This window comes from Pempheris klunzingeri, chromosome 6 (assembly GCF_042242105.1).
Source record: "Pempheris klunzingeri isolate RE-2024b chromosome 6, fPemKlu1.hap1, whole genome shotgun sequence".
In the NCBI taxonomy this organism is placed as follows: Eukaryota; Metazoa; Chordata; class Actinopteri; order Acropomatiformes; family Pempheridae; genus Pempheris; species Pempheris klunzingeri.
The window spans coordinates 23399316-23412471 of NC_092017.1; the positions used below are offsets into that span (position 1 = coordinate 23399316).

At 39.6% G+C, this 13156-nt stretch overlaps 1 protein-coding gene across 1 annotated transcript in view; it reads right to left on the reverse strand.

The window, feature by feature from the left end:
* Positions 1–3188: 3188 nt before the first annotated feature.
* LOC139203070 (glypican-5-like) overlaps positions 3189–13156 on the reverse strand; it is a 43566-nt gene continuing 33598 nt past the window's right edge. Inside the window, exons 10-11 of the mRNA XM_070832707.1 lie at positions 3410–3513; positions 3189–3290 (exon numbers count right to left, since the gene is read on the reverse strand). Coding sequence (XP_070688808.1) covers positions 3189–3290; positions 3410–3513 — 206 coding nt within the window. The remainder of the gene's footprint in view (positions 3291–3409; positions 3514–13156) is intronic.

Genomic DNA, 13156 nt, shown 5'->3' on the forward strand with positions numbered 1-13156 from the left:
GTCTTTATTTCCCATCATCCCCTGGCAACGCCCTGTGCCAACTAAGCAATGGGTGCCAACTTCCTGACCATGCCAATCCAATCACAGTAATCTCTCAAAGAGCCAGAGGCCAAAGAGCTGCAGCTGCGTTCCCATATATGTATGTATCCGTGAAGCTCTGATGGCTCCGAACTCCTATCTGTTTCAACCCGTTTTTATAGTCCAGATATTGTGGATGAAAATACGCTGCAAAAAACAAAAACAACCCAAATATGTTTCTAAATGATGTCTTTATATCAAGATAGATGGCAGATTCCTCAACAGTATTTTTCATCTGCAGTATGAAAGCTGTAATTAACCATAATTTGTGTAAATGTGTAATAAAGAACCCCTCCAAGTCATTTTTTTCCAACCACATTCATTTTTCTTTTCTTTCTAATTGTCATTGCTATTTACAAATCGTGTATGTTTCAGTTCTGTTTTTGGCTCCCATGTGCGTCCTACACTGCATCCTACAACATACAAAAGACAAAGTACAACATGTATTTGAAAACTGTTTATTACTGATGGTATTAAGATGAGGATTAATGACTTCAGAGAGCAGCAATATTACAATAGGTTTATTTACGTTTCACATGAGAGTCAGTGGTTTAGTTTTTTCAAATTAGTTCAGAGTGTGTTGAGAGGAACCGTAGTACCGTGGCTAACTGGTTGCTTGTTGCACCCTGGTGTCCGCACCTACTCCTACATTACAACTTAGAATTTCTAAACAAAGAGAGGTGTTAAAACCTTGAAAAGTACATTTAAAAGATTTGATACAATAACGACACAATGACACAGCACAGCTCACTCCGCGGCACGCCCGTGTGCCTCAACAGACGTGCTGAGAACCATTATGATAACGTGGCACTAGATGAACAGAAACGGGAGGTCATTTCTATGCTTGATGTAACATTGCTAGATCTGATGTTCAAATACGCACTAACAACATTCACACATCATTCACTACAACGATAAGTTTGTAGTTTACAGACGAAGGTGAGCATCTGCAGAATGATGACTTGTAACACCAAATTAGATTATAGATTATATCTTCACTTTCCAGATGTGTTCATTAGAACTATTGCCCAAGAGAGCTGTACATGGTTATATTTTGTTTTACATAATTTGTTTTATAATCATATAAAATACATGAAAATATCTTTTTACTGTTCAAAATTTCCCAAATCGCTGTCAGTACGCCACCCTGGTCTTACCCCAAGTTGAGAAACACTAAAACAGTGCATATCCATTCATTTTCTCTATAAACTTGACTGTATGAGCACTGGCATGTGTTGGTGGTTTGTTTATGTATGTCGCCTAGCAAGAGCTGTGTGATGGAAGGGTTGGCTTGAATCCAAAATCTCATCTTATTTGGGTATAATGTTTTGTAGTGATTAAATAATAACGCACCATGTTTGACAGATTATGTTGTAAAAGTGTCCTGCTAGCTGACATGGTATTTGGGCTCACTGCCCAGATAACGCACACACTTAAGCTCTTAATGGTATTTCTTAAGTTATCTCATCTGTCAATCACATTCTTCCATAAATATACTGTCTCGGGTGGTTATGTGGGAATTTTGTCATTTCAAAAGGCTACAATGGGTCAAAGTGATCTTAGAGAAAGTCACCCACTGACAGAAATGCACAGTGTCCTTCAGCTGGTTCATTTGCTCCATTCTGAATTCAGTAAATCAGTATTCCAGTTGTCTGTCCTGTGGGAGTTTGAGACTCAACAGAGAGCCTGACTGACATAATAGTCCTAATTAATATGAATTACATTTAAATCACATGTTTGGATCTGGGCTCAGCTGCACTCTTGATACTTCGTCTCTTTTCTTCACTGGATTCGGAGACGAGCGGATAACATGAATCTGACTTTCAAAAAGTATAAATATATAGTATTTTGTTGGATGTCCTGTCTCATGCTATCTCTTTGCAGGAGACTGCAGTTGTAATTAATGAATTTGGAGAGCAGCCAGCCTTTCAAATCACTGTGACAGTTAAGTTGTTAAGGCAGACGCTTGTATCTTGCTCTTAAATGCATGAGATGACAGTTCTTGTATTAGGGGCTTTTTCATGTTCAGGATACTCTTATCTTTAATAGAGCTTACAAGTGAAATTGAAGTTCGAACGGAAGCTGTTGCATCACTCCCAATAGTCCTTTTACAATTTTACACAGTGTACACCTTGAGAATAAAGCAGTCTTAACTCATTTTTCCCTCAACTAACAAGACTATAAAATGTGTTATGTGTCTGGAAAGGACAAACTACCAGAAGACACAGTTCCTTCTGAGAAAACACAGCTGTTAAAGAGTCATTTTTGGAGGTATTACATTTTCTAAGTGTTATACAGTTAAACCTCTCAGCATACTTTCTGCAGATTATTATTTTTTTTAAGTCATGCAGCTTGCATGAACTAAAGAGCATGTTTGTGTGAAGAAAAGTGCCACATGGGCTTCAATCTGCAAAGGCTTACAGGCCAAACTGTCAAATTCTTCATTATGCTCCATGACCATCTGTAAATGTTCTGAAGTCTCACATAATTGGTTGTTTGGCCTCTTGAGGAAGCGCCTCAGTGTCCTTTTCCAGCCTGTGTTTAGCTGTCTGGGATGAGGTCTCCTCAACATTAATGAGTCCTCACAAGTGTGCCTTCACTGGAAGTACACTGCTGCTACAGTGAAGGCCCCCTTGGAACGTGGCTGTCATGGCTCTTAATCTCTGTGGGGGATACATGATATAAAGGTCAAACCAAACCAGACATCCCTTAACGCCCAAGTAACTCTGCTCTGCTCTGGATTAATTTACACATCAGACCATTGTTATCTATAGAAATTCTTCATATAAATATATAATATATATATATATGTATTTACATCTCTCTTCAGAAAATCAGTAGTGCTGTGCAATCTATCCTATCAGAGTTAAATACAAATAAACAAACACATGTGGAGGTCAGTACAGGTAACATATACATGAATACTGTGCACCTGCAATTGTGATGAACCAACGGCTTGTCCCACCAGTCTGGCCACCCGAAACGAAAACAATCAGAGTGGTTGACGTGTGCTTACAGAAACTCTACATACTCAACTTCACCACAAAACATTATGTGGTTGTCTCTCAGTCTTTTTGTCTCTGTCAGTCTCTGGGACCATCTCTCCGTGATCAGCGGTGTTCCCATGGTGACAGCAGGAGGAGCAGCAGGGCCACCAGGGTCAAAGGTAACAGCTGAGCGGACAGCGAGCGAGCTGAGCCTCGAACAGCCACCTGAGCGTGAATATGCGATAGATACAAAATACAAAATTATATAAGAATGGACGGGGCAGTTAATAGAGGAATAGTGTAAAGACAGAATGGATGTGGAGGGAGGAACAGCTGTGAGCTACCTGTGGAGGTGAAAGGTGATGAGGAGGGGCAGGGCGACGAGGAGGAGGAGCCACGTCCTTGGTCGCTGGACTACGACCGCTGGATGTATCGCCTGTCTCATCACCTGAGGAGGACAGAGAGAAGACCAAATTATGATGAAACAGTTTGATGTATCTAATATATAACACAGCAAATAATAGTAAAAGTCTGCATTCAGACTGCTGTGACAGCTGGACTTTTCAACCATTTATACATTATTTTTAATGATAAAACTAATGATAAAGGTAATTAGAGGTGAAAAGGTTAGATTCTGACTTTTATGCCACTTGCTAACTAGTTTTCACACATTCTTAATCCGAGCACATGGTTTTAAGGTGGTAAAGCCCACTTGGTCCTATGCAGTTGGCTAAACATAGCTGGTTTCCTGATCATACAGAAGATGAAGAAGAAGTATTGGATCATAGTACATATGTAACATTCCTCTTTTAATTCGATTTTGTTTTATTTTTAATCTCTTTGCTCTTATTGTTGTTTATTTATTGCTTTGTGTGATGCACTTCAAAGCTTGATTTCTCATATGAATAAAGAATTCTTATCTTATCTTTTTTAAAGTATGCATTGTATTACACAATAATAATCTGAACATAGCTAACACTTCATTAATCTAGTTCTTACAAGAAATGAGCCCACATTTGAGGGACTTTAAGTGTGTGAAAAGATCAATTAAATGAACCAAAACAAGTCGAGGGCCTTTGCAATCAATTCAAATCTAGTTTAAAATATCTCCATAAATAAGCAAGTCCATAAATTAGCAGTCATTTCTGGTTCTGTTTTTAGTCTCATGGTTGCACAAAATCTTGCATTAGTTACAGCTGTTTTGCTGTTGTTCAGATTTGAGAGATTTATGGATTTCACCCCATCCACCCACAGCTTTGCATAAATGTGAATACTGTTACCTTACACACACACGCACACACACACACACACACACACACACACACACACACACAAACAGATGTGATGAAATGTTGCTTCATTTACTGGGCGTACGGCCGGACTTCACCAGCTGCTTTAACATTTTCATATGCATGTATGTAGGTGTGTGTGTTGGCAGTACTCCAGGCCCCTCATGGGAGAAACTCAGGTAAATTAGTGGATTAGGGCAGCAGGGAGACAGACTGTGCCGTCGGCTAAACACACACACACACAACACACAACACACACCCACAAAAATATATCAGACAAAGATATTCTCATACTCACCAGCTCTGTCATAAAAAAACACTCAGTCACAACATGCTCTGTCCTGGCACACACACACACCTGCTTGGGAAATTTGATTCTGTCTCTTACAATGCACATTGTCTCGCAGCACAATAGACTAAGAGCCTCTTTCAGTCACTGAGGAATGAGGTGAGTTGTTAATGTTCACATACTCAACACAAATATTGTATCCCATAATAAGACAGAGATAAAGAAAGCAGGCAAACGCCCACATAAATCTACACATAAACATAAGCATGCGCACACAAAACATTAGAAATTCAATACACAGACACTGACACTCCTGCGAATAATAAAATGAAAACTAAAATCGGTATGAGAGATGCGTGATGTGGCTTTTGTTTTTGACTGTGTGTGTTGACGATTCAGATGATTTACTCGCAGCGCAGAGTGTTTACCAATTAGAAATCTGTCGTTTATTGTGTGTTCACTTGACAAATGGCTGCATGGAGCAATATGGGACCCTGGCTGTGCTAATGTGCGTGTTTGTGTGTGTGGTTTGATGTCCATCTGTTCCCATCACAACTCAAAACCTTGTGTCACATCTGGCGTGAACCTGTTTAAGGAACAGAACTGCATCGCCTTGCTATCTCTTTTTCACCATAACATGTGAGTCATGATAAATTCATGTTTTAATTTCAGCACAATGACTATTACCTTTGTCAAATTTGCATAAAAATTATGAATTATGCAAAAACGGACCATTTAGTTCTTACAATGAGCTGGTTTTGATTAATAAAACAAGGTGATTGTCAAATAAAACACAGTTTTGCATAATGGTGATTTTTAATTAAGATACTGTAGATACATTTTGTTGGTGACACTTTGAATACAGGACTTTTACATGTAATTTTATACTATGATATTTCTCAAGTGTATGAACTGAATACCTCTCGAATCACTGACTAAAGGTTAAACCCAGCTGACGATTAAAAGCTGAGTTGATGTAAGTGCAGTTATATATATCCAAAGTAGGGCAGCAACTAATGACTATTTCCATTATTTTTAATCTGATAATAATATTCAGTATGTTCATCCAATACAATTTCATAAAATAAGGAAACCATCTCAGCTTCCAAAAGCGGCAAATCCTGAGGCAGCACATATTTGGCATTTTTGCTTGACAAATGTTTTACTGATTATCAAAACTGTGTAGTTATTCCAGCACTACAGTGAAGTATGATAAGGTTCATAATGAGACCAAACGTCTTAAATCAGTGTAACTCCAACTTTGAAAGGCTGCTTTGCATGTGCATATGCAGCTTTGTTTGAGTGTGTGCGTGTGTGCGTGTGTGTGTGTGTGTGTGTGTTCTGAAGCAGGTAGCAACATGCAGTCTCCTCCTACATGCCCTTCAGCATGTTTGTCTCTTAGCAACAATTCAGAACATGCCACATATGGCCGATTGGCAAGAAATATGTGCACACACACACACACCCACACCACCAGAGATGAGTGATGAACAATGTCACTGGTCATACTCAAGGGGTAGTTTAACCTTTACAGCAATGAGTAATGAGTGAGTGTGTGTATTGCTGTGTGTGTGTGTGTGTGTGGTAATAAGAATGGAGGAGTGACATTTGAGGGATCCTGTAAGTGAATTGCATTGTTAGATTGCAGATCCAGGTCAGTGGAATTGCAGATCAGCAGAAAGTTTCACTGACATCAAACATATGAAGAGCTTACACCTCCATTCATGCACAGTTTGCATCCTCAGAGGAGTTAAACTGACAGTTTACAAGGAAGGACCAAAATGGGCTCCGTGTACAGTATTGTAATGGCTGAAGAGGAGAGCTGGTGAACACATGTGATACATCATCCCTTCCTATCCAAGTAAATAAATGTGTGCTCGTCACCACTGAGTTGTAATGTAGATACTTTTCAATAATAATAACATAAAAATGGAATTCAGTAGGAAGCGTTCACCCTGGGGTGACAGGACGGTCCCAAGCAGGTGGAGAAGGACCATAAATCACAGTTGTGGTGACCCACAGGAAACAGACTGGCTGCCAAGCATCTCTGTCTTTCTCCCTCTCTCTCTCTCACACACACACACACGTGTGTTGTAATGTTTTGGCGTGAATGTTTTTGGTCTAAAAAGAGAAAGACATGCTTTGTAGTTGCAAAAGGAACATTGTAAATTATTGAAAAGAGACTATTTTTGGCAACTAAAATACAGTACAGTTATTGTTTTCCCTTTCAAGTCCCATATTGAAGCTAAAATCTGTGATAGTTTTGATAATACATTGTTGTGTACCAGCTGATCAAAAAAAAGAATGTGGTAAAGCTCCATCATTCTATACACACATGTATAAAAATATGTGACAATAGACAGAATAGATAAAAACGCTTTTGCCAATGTTTTTGTATTAAAGAAGCAAAACATTCTACCTCCACATGGCCATCCAGGCAAAATCACCATTTGAACGTGTGGTGCCTTATACCATTAAAATGTTCAGACTTTAAGCATCCCTGCCTGATCTGTAACAAAGCATCCATTCCAGAGATGCCAATAACCAAACCTCAGCATTACTGCATTTAAATCTTTTTCATACATTCCCTCCGTCTGGCGTCTGAAACAAAACCCAACTGACAACGCAGCATCTTTCTAATAACAGCAGACAATACGTGTGTGTCCACAAACACAGTGTGTGTCACAGAAGCATGTTAGTTATGCTTTGATCAGATTTGTGTGTAAAGCAGAACTGAATCAATGCATTTTAATGTGTTAAACAAGGAAGAGGAGCATTTGTGCTGTCTTGTCTTGCCTCAGACGACAACCTCAGGTAGTTCAAATGCCTGTGTGTGGATGGAGTGATGAAAAGATGTAAGGGAAGCATGCTCTTATAAATGAAAGTTGAAAAGTGAACTGACAGCAAAGATGAATATCATGTATCATGTATGCATGTATGTATTTATTGTGTGTGTGTATGTGTGTGTGTGTATGAAATACAGTGGGTTAATAATTGTGTCTACTATCAGATACCTGTGATGTTTTGTACAGAACTGTCAATTTAGGCCCCAATTACGCCCAATCTTATTGCCCCTCAATTTGTATGTATATAACAGACATTCATTCTCTCGCTCTCTTACACACACACACACACACACAAATGATGCGAGGTGACCTTGAAGAGCGTCTGGATCGCTGATGTGTGTGTGTGTAGGCGTGTAAATGTATCCCTAGCATTTCCAGCTGAATCAGTAATGAGCATTTCATTACTTCAGCCTCAGTTCCCCAGGGAGGAAACACACACACACACACACACACACACACACACAGCAGAAGGAGGATGGTAAAGGCAGCAGTGGATTATACTCTCAGCAAGTACTTATCAGAATCAAATTATAAAATGATAGCAAAATAAAAAAACATCTGATAAAGAAGCTTTATACTGTGAACATCTTAGTATATAAATAGTGGAAATGAACTGTATCTCAACACTGATCATGGCTATTTTCTGAACATGATGATGAAAATAATCTGATTCTGATCCTCAGCCAACACACTGCACTGTGTCTCTTAATATTCATCACTGCTGTCATCATGTTATTTATGGACGTAAGGAAAAAGTATTATGAAGTTGGCCTGCGTGACAACTTATTCACTGAGAGGAGATATATGACACTAAACACATCCATGTGTCCCTGTTGGCTTATTTGCTGTGAAGTTTTCAAGCATTTTAGTAAGCTTATACTGTACTACACAGACTGATAGTGAGGATCCTTATCACAGGAGTGAAAAATGAGAACCTTTAGCGGCTCTACAGCTACTTATTTTAACGAGACCACTCAGAGATGTTCAACTGATGTCACATCTACATAAAACAGCACATTAATTGTTGGGTTTTACTTTGATGTGCTTCATGTTAACAGTCGGGGCATAACGCCATCGAGATATACCATCTGGGAACCATGAACGTTTGGTCCCAGTCGATCAGGTAGGTGTTGAGATAAGGCTGGTGGTGCTGCAGGAAAAGTCAGGGGATCACCAAAGTCATTAGGATTCCTTCTATGGGGACAATGAATGTCTGTAAACATTTGTATGGCCATTCATTTACAGTTATTGAGATATGTCAGCGTGGACCGATCAACCTTGCCATTCCTTGAACCGCCACGCGAGCATCGCTTAAAACAACACCTGAAACACATTTAAGCTGGCCAGCTCATTTGCTTCGGGTGAACTTGCAATATATTTCTTCAGAGTCACTATATGTTGATCATTCCTTACTTTGGGTAGACAGAAACGAAGGAAGATCAATCAATACATGGTTGCTCAGCCGAATTATAAGAGTACAGACAAACCTGACTGATATAATGTAACTCACAGTAGATATTCTGAATGTTACTAAAAGGTCTGTTTACTTTCTATACCGCTCACTGTAAATTCAGACGCTGCATATTCATGTATTGTAATGGAGTGACGGATCTACAGTATGTTTATGTTGTCACTTCAAAATCGAGTCAACTAATTTATCAAAAATTGTATAGTATTTACTGAATGGTTGTGGACAACAGCTTGGCCATATGATCTACTGTTGCATCTCCACTGCCTGCTCCGCCGGTCCCAAATGAACCGTGTGGGACATAAAGTCTTAAAAATAATATCCAGATTAATAGTGCTTGTTTTTAAATGACTATAACAACGGTTAATGGTTCAACTTGCAGTGAAGCATCTTGTCAAGGTCACACTTACCGAGGTTAAACATAGCCTCCGGTGGAATCATAAAACCTTTGGAGGAAACACGCAGAGAGAAAAACAATAGCTAAAGACTGCAGCGTGAATGCAGTGTGGGACTGACTGTGATTGGAGGTGGATGAAAGGTTGAAGACAGCAGAGTGATTGGCTGAAGGTTGCACATCAACTCAGGCCAGTGGGGGTGTTGTCCGCTGTGTGTGCGGCATGTGGATGCTCATTTACATACATGAATGAATGAAGCTGGAGGTGCAGCTCAAGAGAGCAAGACAAAGCAAGGGCAACGGGCTTCTTTCACAAAAGGTCACATGTGGGAATGACAGGAGGAGGACTAATAAACAGATTATGTTTAATCAGATTTGCATGAACAAACTCACTCAGGTGTGGAGAGAAGCAGGGAGTCAGACAGAAAGACAGGCAAGTGGTAAATAGGCAACAGACAGGTTGATAAGCAGGCGGGCAGGGAGAGAATAGGACGTGACAGCCTATGGAGGAGATGCTTGATAGATGTTAAAGGTACGTTGATAGTTTGAGTGCAGGGGGTCAACTGTGCATGTAGCTATTCTGTAGATGCTCTACGATGTGCAGCATTTTATGTAAAGTTCAGTTCTTTTATCTCTGTCGCTTTGAATGAGAGAGACAGTGAGAGCAAAGTGAATGTGTAATTCTTTAATGAGCTGCGTCTCTTACCCTGAGGATCTATCATCTGACTCTACTGCTTATTAACTATTGCCACATGCTGAACACACACACACACACACACACACACACACATCCCACACACTTACGACTTCTCTCTCTCTCTTCGTCACCCTGTTACTTCCTATCGTCATCTCCAGTATCTCCTCCTTCTTCTCCCTTCATTTCTACATGTGTGTGTCTGTGTGAGTGTGCTATACGGTTATGTATATGGGAGCGTTCCACTTCTAGTCAATATACCCTGCACTGTGAGAGCTGGCCAACATCAACTAAATAAAACAAAAGAAGGGAGGAAAGAAATAAAGAGCAAATAAAAGAGGAAAAAAAAAGGCATAAACAGTCATAAATAACATAGAAATTCAAATTAATGTCCAGTTAAATTCATATTCTATTAATTTGCTTTGCTAAATGCATTTCGGAGGGAACATAATTTGCTCTCGAGATGACCTTTACTGGCAAAGTTTTCTCCAATTACGAAGAAATATGACATCCATACCAGACACAAGAGTCAGATTTCTTCTTAAAAAAAGCCTCTAGAAATTCCTAAACAAGCTAGGCACTGTAGTCTGTTAGTGAGTAATTACAGCAGTAGGCCAATGAACGCAGGATTTAAATAAACTACAATACCCGTGTTCATCTTGGCAAAAGAAACATGTACATTGTGGCTCACTGATGTACTTTTAATAGCCAATACATCAGGCTTTGGCCACATGGACAATACTTGTTAGTAGGATCACTTCATTGTTGGTTTTGGTCTTTCAATGGATTTTGTAGACAATAAGAATATCCACATTTTTTCTTTAAGTTAAGGGAGAAACAGTGGTTTTGGTGAGATATTTAAAAAGGAGCACGTCCTCACTTCACTGCACTGACCTTTTCAGTGTTTATACAAGACAACCACCATGTTCCAGTTGCCAGGAGCAGATGTTACAGAGAAAACAAATGCAATGTGTTGATGGTGAACATTTTGTTGATATATTCAGCACTGACTTAAAATTGGTATAATTGTTGGGAAACGAAGAAGCCCTGTTGCTGGCTACACGAGAAAATACAGCATAAGAAACAAATGCTTCAGTCTGGATTTCCAGAGTAAAGCTGCTGTATCAGTGGGATGCTGATTGCATTCATAGCATGTTTTACATCTTAATGTTCTCCAGCTCATGCATGTACAAAGAAAGCAGTTTCATTTTATGGCACTGATCAATCCCATCCAAAGGCTCGCTCAGGGAACTTTTATAGTCACGGGTGCAGATTAAGAGCCTCGCCAGACTTTTTATTGTTCTTTCTGGCTCCCTTTAAGACAGATGCTTTCGAATGCAGATCAAACTGTCCTCGGGCAGAGGGGCAACATGTTCAAGCACTGGAAAACACTGGCCTTTCCCTTTAAGATGAAATAGCTTCTAAAGGCTTTGTGAATCTGGCCCCAGGGAAGTGGGGGAGAGGCCAGGGGAGCAAGGCAGAGATGATGGAGGGGAGATGCATGGAGGCAGGACAATAAAAAGAGAATAATTCAGCAATTTTCAATATCCTGTTGTACTTCCAGTATCTAGAGCTGGATTATGTTAAGAACCAAATACTGACAGCGATTTAACTGCAAATTAAATTATACATAACCAGATAACCAGGTATTGTAACGCAAAGGAGATAACAACATTACAGACAGCACAATGCAAAAATGCACTTGGCAGATGGCGACCAAAAGAGGTAGCACACAATCTGCCACACCTTCTTCCCTTTCTCTATCTCTACATCTCTGTGTCTCTCTCCCTCTTTCTCTCTCTCTCTCTCTCTTTCTCTTTCTTCATTGTCATCAAATAAGGACCCATGGGAGGACAGACCACCTGGTAACCATGGTTACAGGGATTGAGTGCCCCATGTGAGTACACATTCGCACATTCTCTTACACACACACACACACACACACACACACACACACACAAACACATCTTGTAGTTGGTAAAGATACAAAGACTTTCTGAATATATTACCAAGTATTGAGACAAACCTGCTTCAAATTTGTTTATCCATGTTTTTATTTGCAGAATGGAGTTTAGCCACATAACGTAAACCTGTAAGGCATTTAGTAATAGTGGGGATTGTGTAAGCAGGTTCAAACTATAAAAGCCTTTTAAAGGAAATCTGTAGTCAGACATTTGTGGTTGTAATGTGACTCATTGACACCTGGAGGTTACAGTCTCCCCACCTCTGCATCCGCCACCACATCACAGAAGAAGAGAAGAGAAGAGAAGAGAAGAGAAGAGAAGAGAAGAGAAGAGAAGAGAAGAGAAGAGAAGAGAAGAGAAGAAGAGAAGCTGTGATTACATTTACATTATTGACATTATAGGACCTGGATGTGTCTGGGGAGACAGATAGTTTGGAGAAGGGGCAGTTAAAGAAGGGATTGTGCTGGATTGAGGAGAGAAAATCAATCAGTTTAATCTTGGTGAATTCAAGGGGAGGGGAGGATGAAAAGCCACTTAATGAAAAAAGAAGAACAGTAGAAGCACAATAATAAGTCTTTGTGATTAGTATCTTCTTGCGTTAAGTATGGAGAGTGTATCTCATTGCTGATAGTAATGCAGGAGTCCATTGCAGCTTTAGCATGAATTAGCATGATGCTATTAATGGCAAGACCTATTATTTATTATTTATGTCTATGTTCTGTTCACATGCAGCATAATGAATAATATGGACTCTTTTGCGTGTACATAACCATCCATATAACATGGGTTTCAGAACAATACATGACAGCAATGTAAGAGAAAAACAGTACTGGTTTTTCTGGCTGGACCTCACAGTCTCTTAAAAAAACCATTAAAAACGGCAAAAATAGCACTAACGTAAGCTCTCTGCTTTAAACTGCTCATATATTGAGGCGTCTGCCTGTTTCCTTTGTTTTTGCTCTGTGAACGATGTTTGCCAAGTGATTCTCCCTCTCTGGGCTGACATCAACTTGTAAATGGCCTTAAATCAAATAATAATAGACTTTGTACTGTCTCAGCATGACTAAAATAACTTCTCACTGTTAAATGGCCCACATACATAAAACACAGGTTTGGCACTGAGGAGCTGAAGTTTTGAGGTTTGATC